General features: G+C 38.2%; 1 protein-coding gene across 3 annotated transcripts in view; it reads left to right on the top strand.

Annotated features, from left to right (window-relative positions):
- Pan3 (poly(A) specific ribonuclease subunit PAN3) overlaps positions 1–26,541 on the top strand; it is a 115,774-nt gene that overhangs the window by 41,323 nt on the left and 47,910 nt on the right. For 2 of the 3 annotated variants that reach the window (XM_038345164.2, XM_038345163.1), the window contains one exon: positions 14,889–15,036. In XM_038345164.2, the coding sequence (XP_038201092.1) occupies positions 14,889–15,036 (148 nt within the window). Of the gene's footprint in view, positions 1–14,888; positions 15,037–26,541 lie in introns of those variants that run through there. The other variant, XM_038345165.2, reaches the window with a different exon arrangement.

Raw genomic sequence — 26,541 nt, 5'->3', positions numbered from 1 at the left:
TAGTAGCAAGCAGATTGTATCCCTTCTTATGTGATGAGAACCACTAAGATTTACCTGTCCATTAACTGAAGGATGAAAAATCAGACAGTGTACATTGCTGTTGTATTAGGTGTAGCAGTCATGTTCTTTCCATTTGACAAATGGAAAGCTACTTTAAAAAAACCTCAATTTTCATTTATTCGTCTTCTTAATCCTGAATTTATTACCACACTCTCTGTTTTTAATCCATTTTTTTTGACAGTCTGCATGCAGTATTCCTCCCATTTTTCTTTTTCATGGTTTCTGACCTAGTTTATACCTTTCACATAAGTGTCTAAACATTGCATTGGAGCTTGCCCTTCCCAGGTCATCTCTCTCATCTGTCAACATACAGTGTACATTACTTGGATGGACTCTTGCTTTTCTTGAGAGAGAGGTTGTTCATATAACACACACGCTGAAGCATGGTACTGGGTCTCTGCCTCTATTACCCTGTATCATTGTTAATGGAGCCTGAAAACATTTCTTCTTTTTTCTCAGGAGATGGTGCTGATGCTGCCTTCTCTGTGAGCACTGTCAAAGCATCTGGAAGAAGAAGTCTGTTTTTGGATTTTTTTAAAAAATCTACTTGTCCTTTGACACTGGACTGTGAACTATCTAAAACTTTATTTTTGGGATTTTTTTGTTTATTTTAGAGTGATTTGTCCATTTGTAAATACTACCTAATTTTCTTTTGCTGAATACTATATGTAATTTTGTAGTAATTACTCTAAAATTTTGTGTGTGTGTGTGTGTGTGTGTGTGTGTCAGAGAGAGAGAGAGCATGCACACCCACCTACCTGTCAATGTGAGTACACACGCCAATGTTTGTGCTGGTGGAGGTCAGAAGTTAACATTGGTCTCTTCCTACATCCTTATCTGCTTTATTTTAAATTTTTAAAGATTTATTTTATGTGTATGGGTGTTTGCTTGCATGTATGGATATGGATGTGTGCTACTTGTGTGCTTTCTGTCTGGAAGCCAGAAAGAGGGCATCAGATCCCCTGGGACTGGTGTTTTGTTTGGTGTTGAGCTGCTATGTGGATGCTGGGAATTGAACCCTGGTTCTCGGCGAGAGGAACTAGTGTACTCAGTCATTGTGCCATTTCTCCAGCCTTCCTGTGTTTTATTTATTTATTTTTGAGACAGTTGGCTAGAAAAACTGGTCAGTGAGACCCTGGGATCCTGCTGTCTCTCTGCCTCTAAGCCTCGTCATTATTAAGTATGTGCTACATGCCTGGCTTTCTTTGGTGGGTGGGGTGGCTAGTAATAAATGTGAGTGCTGGGGATCTGAACTCAGGTCCTCATACTTGTACAACAAGTACTTTACTCACTGACCTGTGTGGCCTGTGTTACCAGCTCCTGACATTTTATATTTAATAAAATGAGTCATGGGCTTTGTGGGAAGGCTTGTTTGTTACTTTTAGCATCAACCTGTTTCAGATGGACAGTGGTGATTTCTTCTGGAATTTTAGAGTTCTTCCTTTTTACAATAAAAAACTCAGAGGTTAATGTTCTGATGTACTTGATATATTCAATATTGTGAGCCTGTTAATAGTCTTAATTAGTTTTCAATTATTTTAATGACAAAGCATCTCTATATTCCTATGTTATTCTAGTGATCTCAGGCCAACACCAACTGAAAGAGTTGATTGCGCTGTCTTGTCAGCAGCACCTAGTTCACCGTTGTGCAGATTTACTTTTGATATCTGATCCCACCCATTCCTTTTCTGACTAAGGATTTGTTGAAATATTGTATCATTTGCCCTAGAATTGTGAGCATTCCAATTTCTAAACATATAGTAAATACTAATTGTTCATTCTTGAAAATGCTCACCTGTCTCTTAAGCTTGGTCTTTGTTTCCATTTATTTGGGATGCTTTTTGTAGTTTTGATTATGTGTGTATAGCATCACAATTTGTTTAGAATACAGCAGTAACCCCGCTTTGTTTTTAGTGTGTTGCCATCTTAATGGTGACTTGAATATTTTCGAAAGTTGGTTTTAAAGTACCCTTTAAATCCGGTTTTGGGAAAGGTTGCCTTAACGTGTTTCATCTTGTAAGAATCTGGTGCTGCTTAAATAACAGAATTAAGGAGATATATGATTCTACAAAATTTTTGTGGTTTTAAAGATCAAAATCTGCCTAAAAGCAACGATATTTTAAAATCATGTTCACTTTACCTCACAAGTTCTAAAATAGAGTTGATGAACCGTAAATTATAAGCATTAGTGTGACTGTAACTCACCTAGTAAATGAATGCATGAGGACTGCTGGGTAGTGAGAGGACCCACTGGATAGCACTATCTCCTTGTCAGGATCTCCTTGGTGTCATCTATCCCCTTTAGAAGTAGTTAGTAAGAAGGCTCATATTAAGGTCTCATGGATCAGTCTTTCTGTAGAGTCTGGCTTTCTCTTAACTGGTGCTTTTTAAAGAGCTCACAGAAGTTTTGGAACCTCATTAAATAGACTTTGGTTTTCAATTACTCCCTAGGTTTTATTGCTACTTCAGGTTGTTTTTAGTCTGTAGGGTCCAGGAATGGGAAAATTTTAGATTTGATAGAATAAAATGGAATTAATAAGCATAAGATTTTTTGCTTATATTAAATAATAGGATTCCTTGGGTTTTTTGAGAATTATAGAACTGCAGTGGCCTTAAAGTGGACGTGCAGTTTTCTCCTTCCATCCCCTCGACACCCTGTCTTCACCTCTCTCATTTCATTTTCCTGAACACTACCCAGCTTGCTGTTTCATGTTAAATAATGACCCGCATGTCTGTGAAATAGGTTTTCAGACCCTTTGTTGGAATGGTTTGTGTTCTCTCCTTGTACTGTGTACCCTAGAATCTGTCTTTAATCCTGTTGGTAAATCTTTCATTTATGTTTCCATCAAGTAATGGCATAGAATATGAATTCCCATTTCAAAAGGAAGGAATTAGGGGCACAGCAAGGAAAAACTGGCCCAACACAAGGAAGGCTGAAACCCAGTAGGGTAAGCACCAAATCCTGAAGTTCCTTGTCTGGTTTCTGGGGCTTTGATTGCAAAGGGCTTACTTAGGTGGCTCCACTCCTGACTTTGCTGTGTTTAAAATGCATCTTTCTTTTGGTCTGCTTCTACTCTTTGTATGCAGCTCTGAGGCAGAAAGAAGAATTTGTGGCAGAATTGGTGGGAGGGCTTTGAAAGCAGGGCAAAGGAAAGGGCAAGGGTCTTCAAATACAAATGAAGAGCAGACTAAGGGAAGTAGAACTGTCAGTAGTGTTCACTGCAGGAGAGGGTGTGTGACGTGCTGTGTCTGTTGTCTGAGTCTTTGGCACAGTCACTGCTAGTTATTGTTACGTAGATTGACAGTGAAAAAAAGCAGTAAACGGCAGAAGGAAATAAAAATGTGTGTAATGTGATTGCTGCCGTGCTTGTGCAAGCACATGACTTGGCTGCACCATTAAGTTTTCCTCTAAGGCTGCACATATTTTTTTTTATCTTGCCCCACTTGTTGCTCTTGGTGCTTCACATAACCCTTTGCCGATCTCATACACCTTCATTACTTGACCTGCTCTCTAGTCATATTTGATTCCCAAATACTTCCTTTTAATCTTCTGTAGTCACTGTATTATATTGTTAGCTGTTTATCTATATGGCCCTGAGCATCAAGCTGAATATATTTAAAAAAAAAACCCCTCATATATTCTCCCCCACATTTCCACTCTCAACATAGTTATACACACTTACCAATAACTCTGTGTGTTTCATCCAGCTTGGCTGTTAGTAGAGTTAGAGTTACAGTTATTAGTCATTGTCCAGTCTGATCTGCTCTGTGATCCCCTCTAGTCTCTCCTGTCTTATCTGTCATATCCTTCTAAATTGTCTTTATTTTTATTGTTACTGATAGTATATACCATATTTCCTGCTCTTGGTCTTTACTTGAAAGACCACACCCTGAAGCAGGATTATAAAAATTCAGGGACAAAATTGGGGTTCAATCTGAAGATCTGAAAAAGCAAAACAACTAGCCACTGGCTCTTACCTCGACCTTAATCTGAAATGGCCATCTGCCTCCTGGTATCTCAGAATGAGACAGTTTATTGAGAGCTGTTTCCTTCCGATTTATAATCCTCTCTAGGGCTGAGATTAAAGGTGTGCACCACCGTGATTAAAGGCATGCACTGCCTGGTTTCTATGGCAACAGTATGACTATTGGGATTAAAATTGTGTGTTACCATAACCTGTTTTGTAAGGCTGACCAGTGGGACTGTCTTACTCTCAGGTCTGCAAACAGTCTTTATTTATTAAAATACAATTGAAATGCCACTACAATGCCCCTCAGGCTTTCCTGCCTTTGAGCCTCCTTTTAGGACATTGACCCTTTGTCCATCTTGATTTAACTTGTCCAACTTGTCCTTTGGTATTCAAGTTACACTTATGGCTTAACTGTGTAGCATTAGATACCTGTTTATTCCTAGAACTTACTATATTCTACTCATTAGTTATATATCACAGCCATATAGGCCAAATTTAGCTAGTACAGTGTAGGTACTTGTGCTGTTTGAGGTTCATGTATGTTCTGAGCTCTTGGGAGTGTAGACCTCCATTTGGAATGTCTTTATCTGTGAAGTTCTCTCCTGTGAGCTTGTGGAGCACAATACCTTTGTCTGTGCCCCAAGTGCCAGCCACAGTGCCCCAAATGTACTACTGTTGAATGTACTTATGTACCGTTATGACTGAATCCTGAGTTAGGTGGGTGCATTTTTGTGCCATGAGTCCTGAAATATAGAGCTTTATATATTTTGTTAACTTTCTTTGGATACAGTTTTATGACAAAATATCATTGTGGAAAAAATTGAAAATCTTAGTATATTTTGGATTACATATGGCTGAATTCTTGGTTGTGAAGAATGCTTCTACACCAGGTGGTAGTGGCACATGCCTTAATCCCAGCACTTGGGAGGCAGAGGCAGGCTATAATAGCTAGTTCCAGGACAGGCTCCGAAGCTACAGAGAAACCCTGGGGGTGGGGGGGATGCACCTAAAAAAAACCTTATTGTGGAATGTAAGAGATAGGATTAACTGTTAGTCATTGTGGATAGAAGGAACACACATTTGCTGTAGAGGGAATTGTACCTGTATGGAACATTCTTCTCTTGAATGTTTGGGGTTTGGGGTACTAGTTTTCTGGATGACTTAGTATTGAGAATCCCTATGGCAGTGAGCTAGATGGTGTGCTCTGTGACTGCCATGAGGCTTATAGTAAGAACGACGGTCAGATGTCTTCTCTTTGGTATGAAATTTTTTCTTGTATGACAGTGGTGCAGCTGGTCTCATTTTAACTGTTCTTACTCGGTTTGGATTGTTAAGATAGCACTACTGTGTAGTGAAGACGTGAAAGTAAAATAGAACTGTGTGAGTGACTCTGATTTATAATCTTTTTTTTTTTTCTTTTTTCTTTTTCTGGTTTTTCGAGACAGGGTTTCTCTGCAGCTTTTTTAGAGCCTGTCCTGGAACTAGCTCTTGTAGACCAGGCTGGCCTCGAACTCACAGAGATCCGCCTGCCTCTGCCTCCCGAGTGCTGGGATTAAAGGCGTGCACCACCACCGCCCGGCTGTGATTTATAATTTTAAATTGCCTTTTAAAACTTTTCTAAAGTATTTATGCTTTTTGAAAATACTCAGATGTGAGAGAAGTGCTTCCAGTCTTCTCACAGCCTAGAGACGTCTTTGCTGACATTTTAGTGAGTGTCCTTAGGTGCTTTTATACACCTACTTGTATTACTTTCTCTGCCCCTTCTGTCTCTGTCTGTCTGTCTCTCTGTCTCTGTCTGTCTCTCTCTCTCTCTCTCTCTCTCTCTCTCTCTCTCTCTCTCTCTCTCTCTCTCTCTCTCTCTCTCTCTCTCTCTCTCTCTCCCTCCCTCCCCTCTTCCCCTCTCCCCCTCTCCCTCTTCCTCTGCTCTCTAAGATTTAATTAGGTATACAGTGTTCTACCTGCATGTATGCCTGCAGGCCAGTAGAGGGCACCAGATTTCATTACGAATGGTTGTGAGCCATCATGTGGTTGATCAGAATTGAACTCTCAGACCTCTGGAAGAGCAGCCAGTTCCCTTAACCTCTGAGCCATCTCTCCAGCCCTGGCTCTTCTCTTCTAACGTATGAGCAAGGCACTTTAAAGATGCAGCAGTTTAACAGTGCCTATGTTTTGTTTATTTTATTTTGTTTTGCTTCTGCTTAGCATTATCATGCATCTGCTGTTTAGTTAGAAATGCAGCAGTCCACATAGTTTTTGGAGATGCACATTGTTGTGTACCATAATCCTTATTGCCAGATCTCTACTTATAGTTCTTTATTTCTTTCTAAAACAGAGTGAATATAGGTCTATTAAGGAAAACTTAGAGGAACTACAAGAGAGGAATACTTTTTATTTCTGTCTTAGTCACTGTTCTTTTTTATTGCTGTGAAGTAGCACCATGACCAAGGCAGCTCTTAAGGAAGAAAGCACTTCACTAGGAACTGGCTTAACTTTTAAGAGGTTTAACCCTTATCATCACAGTTGGGAGCATGGCAGCATGCATGACACTAGAGCAGTAGCTGAGAGCTGCGTCCTAATTGGTAGGCAGAAAGAAAGAGTCTAGGCCTGGCATGGACTTTTGAAACTTGAAGTCTACTTCCAGTGACACACTTTTTGAAACTGGGCTTCACCCATAGCCCATACTAGCCTAGAACCCAAAGCAGTCCTACTGTCTCAGCCTTCAAAACATTGGCATCATGGGTGTGTACCACTGTACCTAGCCTTAAGACTAGGGGCCAAATTGGTCTTAGAATGAATGCTTTCCCAGATCCAGAAACCAAGCTTAAAGCAAGACTTGGAAAAATTTATCTAACTACATTTAAGCAGTTTAAGCACAATAGGAATTACATGTTACAGTTGCGTCTAAGAATATAGCAAAACCCTATAGGCTCATATACTTGAATACTGGCCCCAGTTTGTGGATCTGTTTGGGTAGCATTGCGAGATGTGGTCTTTTTCTAAAAGGTGTATTGCTGGGGCAGGCTTTGACATTTCAAAAGCTTGTGCCATTCCTAGTTACCTCTCTCAGCCTTGTGTTTCGTTACGTGAGCTAACTGCTGATATGTTCACCCTGCCATGATGGTCTTGGATTCCAAACTTCTGAAACCATAAGCTCCAAATAAACTCTCTTTTTTTTTTTCTTTTGTTGTTTTTTTCAAGACAGGGTTTCTCTGCTGCTTTGGAGCCTGTCCTGGAACTAGCTCTGTAGACCAGGCTGGTCTCACTCAGATCTACCTGACTCTGCCTCCTGAGTGCTGGGATTAAAGGCGTGTGCCACCACCACCCGTCAACTTTCTTCTATTAACACACAAACACACACATACACACACATGTACATACAATGTATATATGTGGAGAATATATGTATGTATATATATGTATGTTCTATATATCACCAAACAAGATAAAAAGAATAATTTATCTTTCTGTCTATAAAATAAGAGAGTAAGAAGATAAGACTCAGAAGTGATGCAGTAGTAGTTATAAAAACAAAAACTAAACTAAAACAGTTACTAAATCCCACCCCATATGTTTGGCAAACTAGAGGGAAGATAAAACTTACAAGGTGAGTCAAACTTATAAGTAAATTAAGGTTTTAGAATTTAAAGCTAGTGTCGGAAATAAAAAAAAAAGGAATGATGGGACATTAGAGTTTGCAGAAGAGTGACCACAACCCCCCCCCCCTCCACACACACACAAGGCAACATCAGCAGTTTTTATCAACTTCAGAAAATGCTTGTCAGACTGGATTTAAAAAACTATAATGATGCTAGTAAGAAACTTGTTTAGAGATTAGGGAGGTGGCTGTGTGTGTGTAAAGAGCACCAACTCTGCAAGCATGAAAACCTTCTCCAGCACCTACATAAAAATCTAGGTGTTTTGGCACTTGCCCACAACCGCAGCAGGTTGTGGGAGCAGGCAGGTTGTTGCAATTTGCTGCCCAGCCAGCCTAGCCAAATAACAATGGGCTTCAGGTTCAGTGAGACATTCTTTCAGAGGCTAAGGTAGAAAGCAATAGAGGAAGAATCCAGACATCTCTCCTGGTCTCCAAGTGAGTATGTCCACCACCACCCTCCCCTTCCCACACACACGTTCAGCACACATATACAAATGAACAAAAAGAAACCTCCTTAGGCTGGGCAGTGTTGACACACGCCTTTAATCCCAGCACTTGGGAGGCAGCGGCAGGTGAATCTCTTGAGTTTGAGGCCAGCCTGGTCTACAGAGTGAGTTTCAAGAAAACCAACAACCAGGGTACACAAAAAATCCGTCTTAACCCCCCCCCCCCCAAAGGAAAAAACCTACTTTAGATATGTTAGAAGGTCGACTATGGTGCTCAAAAGTAAGCTAGTTCATTTCTACATTATATGGGACAAGCTGGACTTTATAGCATAAATTATCAGGAATAAAGGTCATTTGATAATACGAGGTGCCATGTACCTTCTAGCCATTAAGAAGCCAGACATGCCATTCTTTTTTAATTTAGCTAATAACAGATCACAAAAGCCTCATAGAATTGCAAGGAGAAATATAGACAATAATACAAATGTTAAGACTGTTTTCTCATAAGAAGGCAGAGCAGGTGGTGGGAGACTTGAACAATTCTAAAAATTAACTTTATATAATTTTAACTTGACATAATTTGTATTTATAGAACAGTCTATCTAGCAATGGTAAAGTACTTGTTCTTTTCAAAGACTTATTAGGGAGGTCATTATACAAATCTCAATAAAGGTAAAAGAACTCAAATCACTTAAAATATGATTTACCATAGTAGATTTAGATCAGTGACAATATTTTTAGAATCCCGATATATTTGGAAAATCAGTGACATACTTTTAATTACTTAGAAATCAAAGAAGGAATAAAGAGAAACTGGAAAGTGTTTTGAACCAAATAGCTAAACACCAAAGATATGGGATGCCTGCCATATCTAAGTGCTAATAATAATAGTGAAGTTAACTGGAGTTTACTGAAGTGAATGTCTGTATTAGGAAAGATGGAGTTCATAGTAAATGATTGTAGCGTCAGTCTTGAAAACTAGGAACACAGTGGTAAATTATAGGTAAAGCCAACTCAGAACAGAAATGAATAGGAAAAAAGAAAATGGGGTGGGGTGGAGAGATGTCTCTTTGGTTAAGCATACTTACTATCCTTGTAGAGTACTAAAGTACAAAAGAATAAAATTGAAAGGGAATGATTGCTGCCTAGTCTTCTGTATGAGGTAGGTCTATATTACTATGGCATATATCCAGACAAGCACTCCACCAAGAGAAGACATACAGTAAGATACACATTTTGCCTGTACATAACTGTGGCATTTTAACAAATTGAAAGTTCTAACAAGTCAAAATATATAGAAATGATAACATACCTCATAGTGGAACTGTCTCAGTAATATGTATTATGTTTAATTATTTAAAAATCAATTGGTGGTAATTAGTTAAAACCAGTACCATTATTTTAGTAGATGGAGAGCATGTGAAGCACTAGAATGTATTTCTGACTTAAAAAACATAAAAAAATTCTTTGTACACAAGGATATAAAAGAATATCCTTAAATTAATGAAGTATATTTATGAAAAACTAGTCATAATAAATAAGTAAAATTAAAATAAAGATTAGTAGACAAGGTTGTCTGCTCTCACCGGTTTACTTCATTATATTAGTGCATGTGCTAGTGTGCTAAGGCAAGAAGAACGAACACGTGGTTTGCCGATCTATCTCTGTAGCATGCTGAATTACTTCTTGGGTGGTACCCAAAGTGTTCACAACGTAATTCCTGGAAGCTCTGAGCTTTATCTCATTTGGAAAAAGGATGTTTTTTTCTTCTTTTTTTCTTTTTGTTTGTAAGTTTGTTATTGAGACATGACCCTTAAATCAAGAAAATAATGCTTCCTAGATCAAAGTCTGTGGATCTAAGCCCCTACCTTCTCTTTTCCTGTGCCTCTCTATTGTATCCTGTGTCCTCCAAAATCTCTGTGGCTAATTCCAGTCAGCTAGCTGTTGACTCCACCCCCGACTCAAGGTTAATTTTATTATTAAAAACAGTCTCAAAGTGTCACTGTGAGGTCAAATATCTCAAAACAGCATTGTAGGTGCTAAGACCTGAACCCAGGCCCTCTGCAAGAGCAGTAAATACCCTTGACCACTGAATCATTTCTCCAGGCCTAAGTAGTAAATCTTTAAGAAGATTTTTTAAAATTCCATAAAGATTTCATTTTGGATACAACCCTCTACTCCCCCTCACCAACTTTCCAGCCCCTCCCTAATCAACTACCTTCCAGTGCCCTCTTTCTGTTTTTAAATAATCCAGTTTAGTTTTTTGTTTTTGTTTTTGCTGCCAATATGCAGATGGGTGTCGGGCAATTCCCTGAAGCACAGGGAACACGCCCCTAAAGTAAACAATCTCCTCTTCTCGCAACTGTCAGCTTTCCATTGGTCCTCAGCTAGAGGTGGGAGCTTGTGAGCCCTTTCCCCCTCCGTGTTGGGATGTTGACATACTTGATTTTTTTTTTTTTTTGTACAGTTAGTGTATAAGCCTCCACAGCTGATAGGAGGTCCTGAGTAATTTTGAGTCTGTCCTGTAATGTTCAGAAGACACTTTAACTGCTGTATTCTCCACCTCTGGCCCTAGACCCTTAAATGAGGAGGCAGTAGTGTGGACCAGATGTCTCATTTTTGGCCAAGCATTTTCCAGTCCACACTGATGGTTTCTGTGTTAACCACCATCAACTGCACAAAAAAGTTTCTCTGATGAAGGCTGAGAGCTTTAATAATCTATGTGTAGACAGAAGTTTCTGTGGGACTGAATGGTTGCAGGACCAGGCGGGACAGAAACTTCATCTACATCTGTGGCTAGATACTCATTTAGAGGACAGTTTGATAGTGTGGCAAGATAATAATAGGTTCACCTCTGGAGACTATGAGGTTCATGGCCACAGTTCTTGGTCACATTTACGGTACCAGTCATGGATTTCCTTCTGTGGAGTGGGTCGTAGAGCCAATCAGAAAGCAATTATTCCACAACATGAAATCTACTGCTGTACTCGTGGTTTTATCTTGTCAGGCTAGTTGTTAATATTAACACATAGGATCCTCTGCTGGGTAAGACTGTTGATAACATTCTTTCCCGGAGGCCTACACAGTACCTTCTAGTACTGTGAAAGCCCACTAGCAGGGAGGAATCTTCTAGACCAGTACTTGCTTGTTTGCTCTCCAAACTTTTGTGACCAAAGTGTGTGTATCTTCAACAACAGGGTCTTAACTATCAAATTCTGTTGAACCCCCAAGGGCTTTGGGGGAACTCTTGAAATTCGAGCATCAATTTGAGGGACAGTATGGGCTTATTTGGCAGCGTATGGCTTGAGGACCACTGTCCTCTGAATGAGATGGCTCTAGTTATAAAGTCAAGCAGGCACATGTGTTCGATTACACGCATGTGAAGCCTATGAAGTAGTAGGCTTCTACTTGGATTTTTCAAATATACTATTAGATATTGTTCTTCACCTTCTCTGCTCTATCCTTCCATCTTTCCCCTTAGACCTTCTTCCTATTTCATTTCTTTATATTACCCATATTCCCATCTCCCTTAAAAATTTTCTGCTTTCCCCATACCCCCAACCGTCACTTCCTAGTTTCCCGGCTTCCAAGTTAAATACTGAAATCTAAAGATTCTATGTTAGGACCCACAAACATGCAAGTGCTTGGGGTCTTTTTCTTTTTTGAGTCAGGGTTGCCTCATTCAGTGTAATTCTTTGCAGTTCTATACATTTACTTGCAGTTTTCCTGATTTCTCTTTTCTAAAGCTGTGTAATTCCGTTATGCAAAGGTGCCACATATCACTATCCAGAGTGCATCTTTTTATTATATTGACTGTCTTACTGAGCTTTACCACAAGACTAATATGAATTAGGGTTAAAGAACATGGTACTTCTCTGTTCTTCCTGTAGTTAAATTTCTCTGTTTGTAGCGGCTATGCTCCTTATTCTAGATTTTTTTTTTTTTTTCTGAGACACACTTTTCTCTGTGTTGTCATGACTGTTCTGGAAGTCTCTGTGTAGACCAGGCTGGCCTCTAACTCACAGAAATCTGTCTGCCTTTGCCTCCTGAGTGCTGGGATTAAAGGGATGTACCACCACCTCCCAGATCATCCTTGGTGTTTTTTTTTTTTTTTTTTTTGAGGTTGTTAGGAGTTCAAGTGCTCACAGCTCAACAAATTCTCAAGCCACCCATTCAAGGGCAAGAAGAAAGATGAGGATTTTAGAACCTTCTTTTTACCTTTAATTCCTATTTAAAACAAGGGGTGGGTTTTTGGTTTTGGTGGTTGTTTATGGTTGCAGTTTAATGTGTTAATTTTTAAGTTTTATTAATTTGAATATCTTCTGTTGTAATGAATTTAGGAGCCCTTTATATAAGATTTGTTTGTTGTAAGCACAGTGAACCTCCTATTCATTTTCTTCTTCATAGGAACCTTTAGGCTTCCATGGGGCTGGGCCATGGCTTGGTTGGTGAGGGGCTTGTTCATGCAAGTGTGAGGACCTGCGTTTGGAACCCCAGATCCCACATAATTGCCAGGGTAATGATAGGCTCTTGTAATCCCAGTAATTCCCCCATGCTGGGGAAGTAAAACGGGAGGTTTCCTGAGGCTTGTTGGCCAGCCTATTTAGTTTGAGTCAGTGAGCCCCAGGTTCAGTGAGAAGATGTTTTACAAATAAGGTGGGGCTGATGAAGTCAAACAGCAGATGCTGACTGCCGCATGTAGGCCTCTGCTCAAACACACATACACCTTCCTCTTCCAACATACACAGAAAATAAAGGCTTTCAAAATAAAGTAAAAATGGATTTAAGTTGGAGAAACTCAATCTTTGAAATCTGGTAGTCTATTTTGTTCAATATAATTCATTATGACAAAGTAGAGTGATTTTTATTTTTTAGGGATATATTAAATACATAATTTTTCTTTACCTAATTTTGTTGCCTTTCCAATAGAGTTGTAATTTCCAAGATGCCATTTCTCCAGGGTATTTTGGACTGTTACATAATATGTCATATAGCATTTGTTTTGACCTTCCTTTTTAAACGTAGATTTTGGGTTGATTGGTACAGATAGAGGCTGCCATGCTTGGTATCTTTTAGTTGTCATTTGCCTTCTTGTGACTTGGAGGTACTGCAGGAACTCTCACCAGTTTGCTTTCTGTCCCAGAAGTTTGGTCCACCCACTTCAAGACTATGCCACTACTTTTGAAAACTTGAGCATTTGAGTTTTTGATTTGTTTGCTTGTTTTTCCAAAACAGGATTTCTTTGTGTAGTTCTGGTTGTCCTAGAACTTGCTTCGTAGGCTAGACTGGCCTCGAACTCCCAGAGGTTTACTTGCCTTTGCCTCTCAATTTTTGGGATTAAAGGTGTGCACCACTGCCCAGCTGGAGGAATGTTTTTTTTTTTTTTAATTTCTTTAGGTCAGCTGTTTTTATCCCGTGGGTTACAACCCTCTTGTGGGGGGGCTCCATATTAGATATGATACATATCTAATATTTATATTAATTTTATGGTTGGGGGTCACCACAATGTGAGGAACTGCACTAAGGGGTTATAACATTAGGAAGACTGAAAACCGCTGTTCTACATGAAAATGGGATATTAGCTATTTCAGTTTTGTATCTTAGATGTGGCATGGGAAGCACTTCACTGTGTACTCCCAGGGTGTTCACAGTGAGCCAGTTTTTGCTGTTTCTTCTGTACTTTAGCACTTTGTTTAAGTGTAGTTAACTAATTATCAGTAATGTTATTTTAAAACTTGTAATTTATTTAACCTGTGGCCTTTTCCCTTTCTAATATAGTACTTTGAACTCTTAACTTGGTAGTTTAAAATGTCATTCATGGGGGCTGGAGAAATGGCTCAGTGGTTAAGGGTACTGACTGCTCTTCCAGAGGATCCGGGTTCAATTTCCAGTACCCACATGGCAGCTCACAACTGTCTGAAGATCCAGTTGCAGGGGATCTGACACCTTCACACCAATGCACATAAAATAAAGTTAAATAAACCATAAAAATATATAAAAATGTCATTCATATCAAATAAGGAATCTGTGTTAGGCTTTATAATAATTAGTTCATCTTTTTTTCTACCTTCTGTTAGAATTGCAAGTGGATAGAAACAAGCTTTATGAACTTAATATATAGTATAGTATTATAATACTTTAGTAGTAGTTGGCATCCAGTTTGAATATGTAGGAGTTATGTGGGAGTGCCACTGTGAAAAGATAATCCATGTAATCTAGCATGGCAAGTGCTACGAGTCATTGTGATGGTGCACAGTGGGGGCTTTACATTTTTTTTAATTATCCCTTCTTATATTTGCCGTAAGTGTTTCTTAACTTCTGTTATTTCAGTGCATAGCATCACAGTGGGGAAATGTTTAGCCTTACAATAAAGGAAGTGATTAATTTAGAAAGAAAAGCAGTTTTGGTCTTTATCCTGTAAAGAGGTTTAAAGATATAAGTTTGAAAGTTGTTGCTCAGTTTTAAGGTACCTTCAACCTCCAGCTCTCAAAAACGTGTAAGGATGGTTTAGAAGTGAGGCATGCACATTTCACATTTTACAAGGCAAAAGTCTTCACATGAAAAAGTTTACCTTGGATTTTGTGATTTCCACTAAGAAAGTTACTTATATTATACTAAAATATGGAAACTAAAAGACTTAAATCCTTTTAGTAAAAGAGTTTAGTGAATGGAACACTAAAGAGTTAGACCTAGTAGAGTCAAATGTCCTTTGGAGGCCTAAAGTGTGTTAACTTCCTATATTTGGTTTTCAAATAGACACCAAATCCTACTGCAAGCGAGTTTATACCTAAAGGAGGATCAACCTCCAGGCTGAGTAACGTGTCCCAGTCAAATATGTCTGCCTTCTCTCAAGTTCTCTCTCACCCATCCATGGGAAGTCCTGCTTCTGCTGGATTAGCACCAGGTAAGTTGAGTAACTCTCCAGTGAGTTTCAGGTATCACATCTGTAAGCATTGTGGCTTTTTGTTTGTTTGTTTGTGTTGTTTTTATTTATTAGAAGTGAAATTGTATACTTGAATGATTCACTCTGCGACAAAGAGCATCTGTCTTAGCCTCTCAGCCTGGAGTCACTTAGAGCTGGAGGAATAACATACTTGTGTTACCAGGGAGATTTAGCTCTGCCCCCCTCCTCTCTTGCTTTCCCCACTCTTGCCCACTCCCTTGCCACTTCTGTCCTTCCATTTGGTTTCTTCCCATGCCTTCTCATGTGGGTCTTTTCTGTTTGTTTGTTAGTTAGTAAGTAAGTAAGTAAACATTTTCAGCTCTGGAAAACAATGTCAGAACTGAATGTCTGGTAGTATAAAAATGCATATAAGCAATGTACTATTAGGAGTTTTTTCCCATGAGGTGGATTCACTTATTTTTTTTTTATACAAAAGCATAGTCTATATATCTAACATGTCTGTGCTTCTGCATAGCTTTATAAATTGCTGCTATGTGTATATAAAGAATCAACAGTAATGAGCTACATATGCAAATCACAAAACGTGGATTTGCTTAGCCAATGCCTTATATGTATCAGAAGTAATATTGTGTGCACATAGTTGATAAGACTACTTGAGAGTTGTCATTTTAAGGAATGCAGGCTTCACACATGGCTACAGGTGTAGTACTCTGCCCCCCCCCCCATTGCAAAGGCCTTTTTAAATATTACAGGGAATTTAAATTTTCATGCATTTAGTTTAGAAACATCCATAACCACTTTGTGGTTTTGAAACTCTAGTAACTGCTAACTTGTAGGAGCTGAAGGTCCCATATTTGAGTAGCATGGTGCAGGCGTGTCTGAGGCACAGCCCCACACAAAATCTCACACTTAGTTAAAGCATTATGATTCTTTTTCCCTTTGTAACCTGATTAGCAGTTCTCAAGCATGAACTTGGTAGATGATATCTTGTTGTAATGTCCAAAGGTTGGACCTGTACCTCTAGGGTTAATTAATTTTAGCTTAATTAATTTAACTGAGAAATTGCTTATTCTCCTGCATAACTAACATTAGAATGATCACTCTTCTTCCTGTTAATGACAAAATAACCATCCTTTGGCACTATTGGAAGTAGGTCTGTATCCTATTAAAGTCTTGATCTTTAACAGCTATTGCGCCAGGAATGTTTGTTCAGAGAGTTGTCTAAGTACTGGATGAGACACTTTCCTCCTTCTACCATGTATTAGTGACTTAACTCTTGATAGGAGAAAATAAAAACTGAATTGTCCTTTTTTCCCTGAATACCATTTTTATAACCCTTCATTGCCTTCCATTATTTTTTCCTATAAATTTCAATGCTTGGGGAGTCCCCTTCAGGTTATAATCCAGTGTCTGTAGTTTTAGTTGTATTCTTACATTGAACCTGTGACCATGAGCCACAGTTCTAAGTGTCCTGTTGTGGTTTACGAATTTAAGGAATAGAAATTAGCTTGGGCTTCAATGTCTTTTCGAACCCCTGCAATTATATTTATATTTTTTATTTGTAAATAGGTGTTTTTCTTTGTACGCCGATTTTATCAACAGGTTGATAGCCTTTTGGAAATTAAGATCGTTAGTTTACACATTTCTCAGAAGTGACTTCTCAAGCACAGTATATAAGAATACTTTTACACAGTATGGTCTAGAGATTTTTCTAATAACTGTCTTTGCAAAGATTTTTCTGAACTGATTTTTAGGAATGAAATTTTGTATGTGCCAAGTTGTGAAATGATAGGTTAGTGCTTCTGTGCCTCAATTTAATCATGAAAACTATTTTTGTTGACTTTTTTAAAATCATAATTTTTCCCAATAGTGTTGGTTTTATAATAGGCTTAATAAGGTAAGGATTGACATACTTTAATTAACTATTATATTGACATACTTTAATTAGCTATTAAATTAAGCCAGAGCATGTTTAAAAGAGAGAGAGTAATAGAAAACCATACCTTTCTGGGTAGTGTTTTTATTCTCATGTGCTATGACATGTGCAGTTGTGACTCGGGAACTGGACACTTATTGTTCTGTTAATGAGAGAATTCTTGAGTTTGAAAAGATGATTATTAACATAAAAATAAGAAAAGGCCATAGAGCATCTTCAGCATTTTCAAATATCCCTCCCTTTATGCTTTCAGATTGGCCAGTCATTGTATCTTGTTGTAAATTATTGACCAGACAGTATATCTTATTGTAAATTTTATGTACTTGATATAAGGAGAATAATTACTTTGCTAAGCACTATTAATGGTTCTTACTTATTGCTAATTTTATTTTAGATTTTTTTTGTTTGCTTGTTTTTACATTACTGGGGTTAAACCCAAGGCCTCATGTCCTAGGTAGGTGCTCTGTCACTCAGCTACACATTTTCTCTGCTCCTCCTATCAGCTGAAGGAAATAAATAGCCAGTTTTCTGAGGAAGTGACCAGTTGTTTTCGCATAGTCCTGGAAGTGGTGGTACTGAATGATGAGCTGAACTACTAATCTTGATGTTGTTACTCCTGTCTTAGGGAAAGTGTGGGAGAGACGAAAAGGAGAAGAGATGGGGACATGAATTGATTCATCATTCTTATTTATTAGTGTTGAAACATTTTTTTAAACGTGGGCTTTACAAATGTCCTTATGATTTTAAATAGTTTGAAAGTTCTTGAAAGTCCTGTGCTAAAAATAAAGTTCTGTGGTTCATTAGGTCTATAATTTTTTCTGTCAGAGTTGAGGAAGGGTAGACATTTAATACCTCTTAATTGTTGCACATTTGGCTTGTTTAGCAATCTAATACTGGAATCCAAGTGGACGGAAATAAGTTTTCATAGTGTTTGTTTACAGGGGTATTTCTGACAAGTGAAATCTTTGTTGCTTGGATCAGTAAGAACTGTAGCTCAGCTCACATGTCAGTGGGCTGGAAGAAAATAGAAATGATCGGTTATGTTGAACTGTATTGTGCTTGGCTGTCCCTCATCCACTGTTATTAGCTCACTCTTTGTCAGTTGCTCTTAATGTTTTCCACATAGTTTTAATTACACTTTTTAAATTAGTTCTTGTATGCATATATCCATAAACTGATTTGTTATAAATCAGAAAGGTAAGAGGGCAAACCAAGAAAAATAATTAAATTAACAAAATGAATAGATTAAAAAATTACTTCCTATCAATTGTACAGATGAGAGCAGTGTTGTAAAATGAAATCAACAGCTATATCTAACTGACTAAATTATTATACCAATATCTAGCTAAAGAAATGTGCAGCTGAAAATGACCAGCAGGCATCTGATGTTACAGAATATCCAAACTCATACTTAAAATCACCTATCTTAAGCTGTATGAGTCAGTCGGAACACAAAAGCTCAGAGGCTAACACTATAATTGCCTTGTGTTTATGAATGATGTAATATTGCAAGTCATAAAAGATTTATGAGTTCTTAAACATGATTATGATGAGGATAGAACTCTAAACACATTTCCTTATTATTTTCCAAGTCTACCCTAAAATAAATTCTGTGAGATTCTTAAGTAATTCTACCACAACTTAATTATGACATTTTATTCTGATTTGATTTCTCAGAATTGTTTTTATATTTTTATTAATAGAAATAATTCATGATTAAAATTAAGTATTTGCAATTCTTAATAATGCTTACTTATTAAAACCTCATTTTGTATTGGGAAGTAATTTAATTGGTGCATATTTCTTGAACACAATGAATTTTATTTAATAAATAGCCTTGACGGACTTTTAAGAATTAATGTTCAGTTATATAAATAAGTCACACAAAAATGAACCTCAAGGAAGTTTTAACAGTGTAAGAACTAAAAGTCTATGTGGTGAGTTACTGGCCATTCCTATCAGCAGCTTTAAAGTACTTGTAAGTATTATTTTAAAGTTGCTTGTGTCCATCTTTTTGTAACTACTTTGTTTTTCAGGTATATTCATAATTTATAATCATTTAAATCTTTGAAGGTTCTCTAGTTTGAGGATTACTTTCTTTATTAAAATAACAAATTTTAAAAGTTAACAATTATTTTACTGTTAAGATCAGGGCCTTCAGCGTTTTTGAGCAGAGGAGCATTTTGTTGCCCTTTAATGTTGAGCTTGTCGGAGAAGGGTCTGCTGCATGTGTGCATGTGCAGACACAAACTGTGGTACCCGGGGAAGGTTGCTGGCAGTGGAACGCTAGACTATACCCAGGTTGAGGATGCCATCTGGCTGTATTCCCTGTCCCACTTGGGAATTTCAGGAAACTGAGGCAAGACGTTTTTGGCGCAGAGGGGGATGTGGCTGCAGCAGCTGGCTTGGAGACATGTCAGGTAAGGCTGAAATAGCTAATAGTAGATTAAGACTCTATAGCTGGAGAATCCCTGGTTAATTTGCCTGTTAGACTTGAGAGTTCCAGTTGTGGGTTTACTGTGCGAATTGCATTTTGTTGGCTGCCTTGTCCCTGAACTGAGGGGAGTGGCTGGGTGGGAAGAAGTAGGCTCCTTCGAGGATAGGTGGCAGATTCAGTGACCTACATCTGTAGCAAAGGTTCCTACAGTTCTTAGATAAGATTGTACTGTTGATATTGAATGTGACTTGATGCATTTGAAACATGGACAGTTCTTCTAACGTAGTCTTAAGATTTTCCATATACTGCTTGGTTTCTGTTTGAAGACAGCTTTAAAATCTGAAATGTAATTGTTCAGCGACTTTTAGGGAGCAGAAAACAATTACAGAAGTAAAGACTGAAGAGGAATAGCAAAAATAGTGTTATGATTCTTGGATTGGATTTAAAAAGGGTTTTAATGGCCTGTGAGTTTCCTTGACATAATTTGTGTAAGTAAAAATCACAACTGGTGCAAGAGAGTCTGAGCTGCCTTAGTGCATTGTACTGGTTCTGATTGAGCTAAGAGACAGAGAACATACATTAGCAAATGCCCAGAACATTTGTGAGTCTTAGGTTAGTGTGGAGAGCTAGAAATTGTTCCTCCTCCCCGATTAATATCAGATGGGTTTAGAGCTACAGAAACTTTTTAGCTGACTGTTTCTAGTGCATTTAGGCCACAGTGAAGAGGGAGTGTGGTGAGTACATTCACTCTGCTGTGATTACTCGTGTAGTTGGGAGCAGTCCTCATTTGAATCTTAGCTTGATTATCAAAGTCATTTTTGTTGCTTTTTGTCTTTTAGATGTGCATAGAGGTTAGAGGATAGGGCACATGCAAAGGGTCTTAGTGAAAAAGATGATTTACGGACTTAGTCCTTTCTTGTCCGTAGTACAGATAAACATTCAGTGAGGAAGGAAGCCTAACAACAGCTCTTGGTGTGGGCTGAGAATTTAGTTCTGGATTATTTCGTCCTGAATCTCTTATATACTACATTGCTGAAATGAGATTCCTCTCCCCTACAGTTTAATAAATGACTCCCACATTTGGAGTAATAGTTCTGTAACTAGTAGCTAGTAGTGGTCACTTATTAGGGGTGGGGCAGTACACTGGTGTGCTCTGGAGACAACTATGTAGATGAATCGGGTGGCAATGATACTTTAGTTCCTAACTGCTCCACCATTGCTTCATGGAGTGCAGTAGTGTGGATTAAACTGCAGAAACAAATCCCCAGATGCAGAGGCTACATAGAACAGAGTGCATTTCTTGGTTATAGTTGAGGGCTGTTCATATCGCTTCTCAGCATCTCACTAGTCAGCCAGAAGCCACAAAGGAAGGAAAGCATGATGTGAAGTCTGGAAGGTTTTTCCATAGTATTTCTCCATAAGCAGGATCTACTCTGCTTTAAGTAGTTGTGTTACAGTTCTCTCTTCTTTAGATGCAAGGTATTAGCTCAACTTTGAGGCATTATTTACATATTTTGAGTCTATATTTTAATTTTTAACCCATTCCTCTCCCTTTTTTTGCTTATAAAATGGTATCTAAGCAGCTACAGTAAGTATCTATAAGTGAATGGAGAAAGAAAAAGATGGTTCTTTTGATTCCCCCAAATTAATTTAGTAGCCAGCACCTCTCATGTGCCCATTTATATCCACTTAATTTTTTTCCATATTAGCACACAAAATAATGGATTAAATTCATTACTGTTCCTACTTGGTCTCTGTCCTTCCCCTCAGTTGCCACCTTTCTACTTTAAAATCAAGATTCTGCCTGTGAGAGAAAACATGGCACACCCGTCTTTGTCTTTGTGAGTCTGTTTTATTACGTGTGTCATACTGTGTGGGGTGTGCCCACCTTCATCATGCGGTCTAGGGAATCTCATGCTGAAGCAAGCACCCCACACTGTTCTGGTGCTTGGCTGAAGTAATCTAAATACCGTGGATTAACAGATGACTACCAGTGAAGAGACTACAGTCCAGAAGATCTTGTCATCTCAGGTCTTTGGTCAAGTTCGTGGACACACAGGTTACTTTTCTGTTCTTTTCAAACATTAGAGACTAAAGAAAATTAACCATCATAGGCCAGTGAGCAAGGTGGATGAGTTATTCATAATTTTAGGGATTTATTTTCTGTGTTTTATATGCGGCCAACATTCTGAGAATGAAGGTTGAATTAATGACAACTCTAGAAATCCTGATATTTATAAAGGTAGGCAGGGCCGAAGTTAGGTTAAAGGGAAAATGACTGTATGTAGAAAGGAATGTGATCTTGGGCAGCAGTCTCCACCATGTAATCCTGAAAAATACACGACCGATATAATGTTATTCAGTTTATATTGAGTGGACACTGTTGTTGGCAGCTTTAGGTTTTTAATCATTTTATGAATTGATACATGGGTGTTTCTAATATTAATATATATATTCACTTATCTCCTACCATAGATGCAAATTCACCATGAACTACAATTATATGTAGCCATTTTAAAAATCTTCTAGTTAATGACAAGAAAACCAGATGTAGATTAAACCGCATTTATTTTGGTCAGATTCCCATGCCTTCTGTGAAAGTTTTTTTTACTTTTTAAAAAAAGTTAACAAAGCTTTGAGGAAGTGTGTGGAAACAAATGTCACTTTTTATATAACAAAGAGAAATAAATAGTTGTACTAATCAATTTGAAACATTTTATAGTTTTTGTATTTGCTCCCAACTGTGAAAGACACCATGTCTTAGTCAGGGTTTCTATTAAGAAACACCGTGACCATGGCAGCTCTTATAAAGGAAAACATTTCATTGGGGCTGGCTTACAGTTTCAGAGGTTTAGTCCATTGTCATGTTAGTAATATGGCAGCATACAGGCAGGCATGGTGCTAGAGAAGGAGCTCAGAGTTCTACATCTTGATCTGCAGACAACAGGAAGTGAACTGCCACACTGGGTAGTATCTTGAGCATATATGAGACCTCAAAATCCATGCCCACAGTGGCACACTTCCTCCAACAAGGCTACACCTTCTAATTCTATTCCCTGTGGACCAAGCATTCAAACACATGAGTCTATGGGAGCCATTCCCATCCAAACCACCCACCCCTTCTCTTTCCCAGGTTCTCCCAGAGCCACAGGGATCTTGCTATATATTGCCCAGGCTGGCCTGAGACTTAGAAATGTACCCTTCCCCAAGTGCTGACATTTAAGCATATGTCATCACATGCAGCATCTAAACAAAGTTTATCTTCATGGTCTCATTTCATGGTTTTTAGTTCTTGATTTATTGATTGAAAACTGTTCATTTGGCTATTAAAGGATTGCAAAATAAGATTTTAATCAGATACTACAAACCCCAGAAAGTCTTAGATCCAATATTCTGCCATGAATCTAGATTTTGAGTGCCTTAATAGAAAATTATTTTATCACATTTTGTAAATACTATTTCAGGGCTGGCAAGATGGCTCATTAGCAATCGTGCTTGTGGACAAGCTGGACAACACCTTAATTTGATAGCTGGGGCTGACATGGTGGAAAGAGAACAACTGCCACAGTTATCCTCTGACCTCTACTTGTGCACCCGCGCTCCGCCCACACCTTCTTCACAAGCCTTTTCATAATGACAAAATCTGTCTCCATTTGAACTAAAATGTTGTTCAAGGGTAGAATTTTGAGTCTTTGATATTTACACTCCTGTTATTTTTTGTGTGCTTTTATTCTAGTTTTAAACTCTTATTAGGTACTTTGTACACTACCCACCATCACTTGCTTGTTTGTCCCCACCACTCAAAGGAGTGAACCTAGGGCCTACATTCTGCCGGATGAAATGTTTTACCATTGAGTTACAGTCTTACTCCTCACTTAGCGTTTAAAAGTTGGTTCTGCACTGAGTTTGGTGATGCATGCTTTAAGTCCAAAACTTAGGATAATCCTAACAGTTCGGGTTAGCACCAAACAAGGCCGTGTCTCCAGATAAAAGTTACACATCTTGATCTCTTCTGGAGAGTATAAGTTTTGGGGAGTTTTCTCAAGTGCATTGTTCCTGTAATACCTTCATTTTTGGGAGTATAATTTTTTTTTCTCCTGTGGATGAGAAATATTCTGTGGTTGTATGCATTGTTTTTTACATTGTAGATTTTGTATTTTGAACTTTAAAACAGGGTTTCTCTGTATAACAACACTAGTTGTCCTGGGACCTGCTTTGTAGACCAGGATGGCTTTGAATTCACAGAGATCCACCAGCCTTTTGCCCTGTGCTAGGATTAAAGGCATGCGTGACCACACCTGGCTCATATTTTGAACTTTTTATCTTTCTCTTGAGGGAAATGAAGAGCCACCTCAGGATGTTATAAAATCAAGATAAAGGTGAAAATTGGCTTCTATGGTCTTCCAAGAAGACATTTTCTTTCTACCCAATCTCTCCTTTATGAGAACTGTTTTCTGTCTTTGTTTCTATGAAAGAACATATGCAATGTAAAAAAAAACCTTTGTGTGTGGCTGGAGTCCAAACTCTGGTACAGTGTGAGCACCTCAGTTTGCATAGCCAGCATGCCTCTGTAACTCTAGCTTGAGAGGCAGGGGCAGGGTGATCACCAGGGCTTGCTGCCCAGTTGGTCTAGCCAGCTGCTGAGTTCCAAGTTCAGTGAGTCCTGTCTCAAAATACACGGTGGAGCACAACTGTGGAAAACAGCAATTTTCAGCTCTAGTTCCATGTGCTTATGCATGGACACATTCACCATACACATATGTCCTCCCGGACTACCACACACAAAGGAGAACACTTTGCATCTTGAAATATGATTTATTCAGTAAAAATTTAGGTTTTATAATGTTGAATAAAATGAGTAATTAAATAATCAACACTTCCCCGATATTTTAAATGTTGAAAAGTTTAGAAAGTTAAAGTTAGGTCGGAGGTTTTTCCTTCTCATAACTACTGAAAATGATTTTCTATTTATGAGAGAATATTATACTGGGAGTAGTTTTCTGTAAAAAGCTTTTTTATTTTAATTTAATTTATTTTATTTTTTATAAAAGAAAACTATCGGCCGGGTGGTGTTGGCACATGCCTTTAATCCCAGCACTTGAGAGGCAGAGGTAGGTGGATCTCTGTGAGTTTGAGGCCAGCCTGCTCTACAGAGCTAGTTCTAGAACAGGCCCAAAGCTACAGAGAAGCCCTATCCTGAAAAATCAAAAAAAGAAAGAAACAAAAAGAAAATTATCTTTTTGCTGCTTTGAACCATTAGTGCTAGAAAAGCCTAATTTAAACTTTAGGAAAATTAATGTGGCTTCACTTTAATCTTTGAGCAGTTTATCAAGGAGCAGTATAACAACATTTCCCTAGGTTTTTTGGTTTTGTTTTGTTTTTAATGTATATTTCTTCTTTCTGGGTATGGTGGCACATGTCTGTAATCTCAGCCTTCAGAAGGATGGGGTAGGTTTGTGATTTCCAGGCCAGCTAAGAGAAGTAATGAGTAAAGTACTGTTTGTAACGGCAAACAAAAACTAGTCCATATTTGACTGGGATCTTTAAAATCCAGTTTCTCACAGGGCATTAAAGGTGGTGCACACCTTTAATCCCAGTACATGGGAGGCAGAGGCATGGATGGGTGCTTAGGATAGGAAAATGTTTAGTGTATCCTTTTAGTATCCGATGGTGGATGGATATTGTTTGTTGACAACATTGCTTTCCAATGTAATTGTCAAGTGACTGCCTCACCCCCATCTGCCACACTGTCATGAGATCAGGGCAGAAGGCTTCAGGGCTAAGCTAGCCCTATTCATTATAAGGATGAGCAGACTGGGACATCACAGGCTGAGCAATTTTCCCCAAAGTCATTAGTTTCAGAAAGAGTAAAAGCTACTCTGAGTAAAAGTTCACAGGTATGAACTGTCTCAAAAAACCGAAACTTAAAAAAAAAAATCCACCTTCTCACTTAGCACCTTATTTCTTTTCCTCTCATCCTACATGTCCAATTTAAAAAGATTTTTAGGAAGTTCTGTGATCAGTCCTGATCAAAAACCAGGACTTTAGCATAGCATTGGTCGCTGTGGGAATCTTCAGTCTTGATACACTGAGGGAGGTAGGGCTTCTTTCCCTTGCCCCTATGTAATTTATGTTCCTTGTTATAATTAATAGAGAAGGGCACTACATTGACATAATAAGTTCTTGTTAACAGTGCTTGGATGTGATTATTATGAAGTTTTTTAAAATGTGAATATATAATTTCTATAATTTTATAAAAATTATAAGTAGCAAAGATGCTAAACTGGTCCTTGTTTGTAGCACAAATATTAATAACCCAAAGACAGATATTGGGAATCAACCTGAAGATCAGAAAAGCAAAGCAGCCAGCCATTGGCTCTTACCTCTACTTCATCCAGACACAGCGATCCTGCCTCCAGGAATCCTCAGAATGAGACAAAGGTTGAGACCTGTCTCATCCCGCCTTATATTCCTGTCTAGTGCTGGGATTAAAGACATGCACCACACCACCCGGTTTTTGTGGCAAACTAGTGTAGCTATTGGAATTAAAGGTGTGTGCCACCATTACCTGGTCTGTATGGTTGACCAGTATGACTGTCTTACTCTCTGATCTTCAGGCAAGCTCTAGTTATTAAAATATGAGTAAATTATTACTACAGCTCCCTTTTTTGGTCTAAAAAAGGGTATAATTAATATAAGAATAACTATATACAACAAGTACAATGACTATACAATATATACAGGCCATAATATATCAACAGTGTCTAGTTTATTTGCACTTGACAAATACATACAAAAAAAACTCCATTATCTAACTTATCTTGGTGAGTCCAAAGTCTTGTACCAAATTTACTTTCTGTCATGACATGCTTTCTGTATTTAGTAATAGAGAAACTGCAGGCTTTAGAACAACTGGTACAGAGCAACTAGATGCTCAGGATATTGAAGAATCAACCAGCCCTTTAAATTCTCCTTTATTTGTTGTTAAAAAGAAATCTGGAAAATGGAGAATGGTAATAGATCTAAGAGCTGTTAATGATGTGATTCAACTATTCCTTGCCTTCTCTGTTGCCTAAAGAATGGCCTCTTGATTAAAAAGATTTATTGATTAAAAGATTGTTTCTTCACCATA

The sequence above is a fragment of the Arvicola amphibius genome, chromosome 10 (genome assembly GCF_903992535.2).
Source record: "Arvicola amphibius chromosome 10, mArvAmp1.2, whole genome shotgun sequence".
Taxonomy (NCBI): domain Eukaryota; kingdom Metazoa; phylum Chordata; class Mammalia; order Rodentia; family Cricetidae; genus Arvicola; species Arvicola amphibius.
The sequence above is the reverse complement of the archived record's forward strand: the minus strand, read 5'-3'. Positions and strand labels throughout refer to the sequence as shown.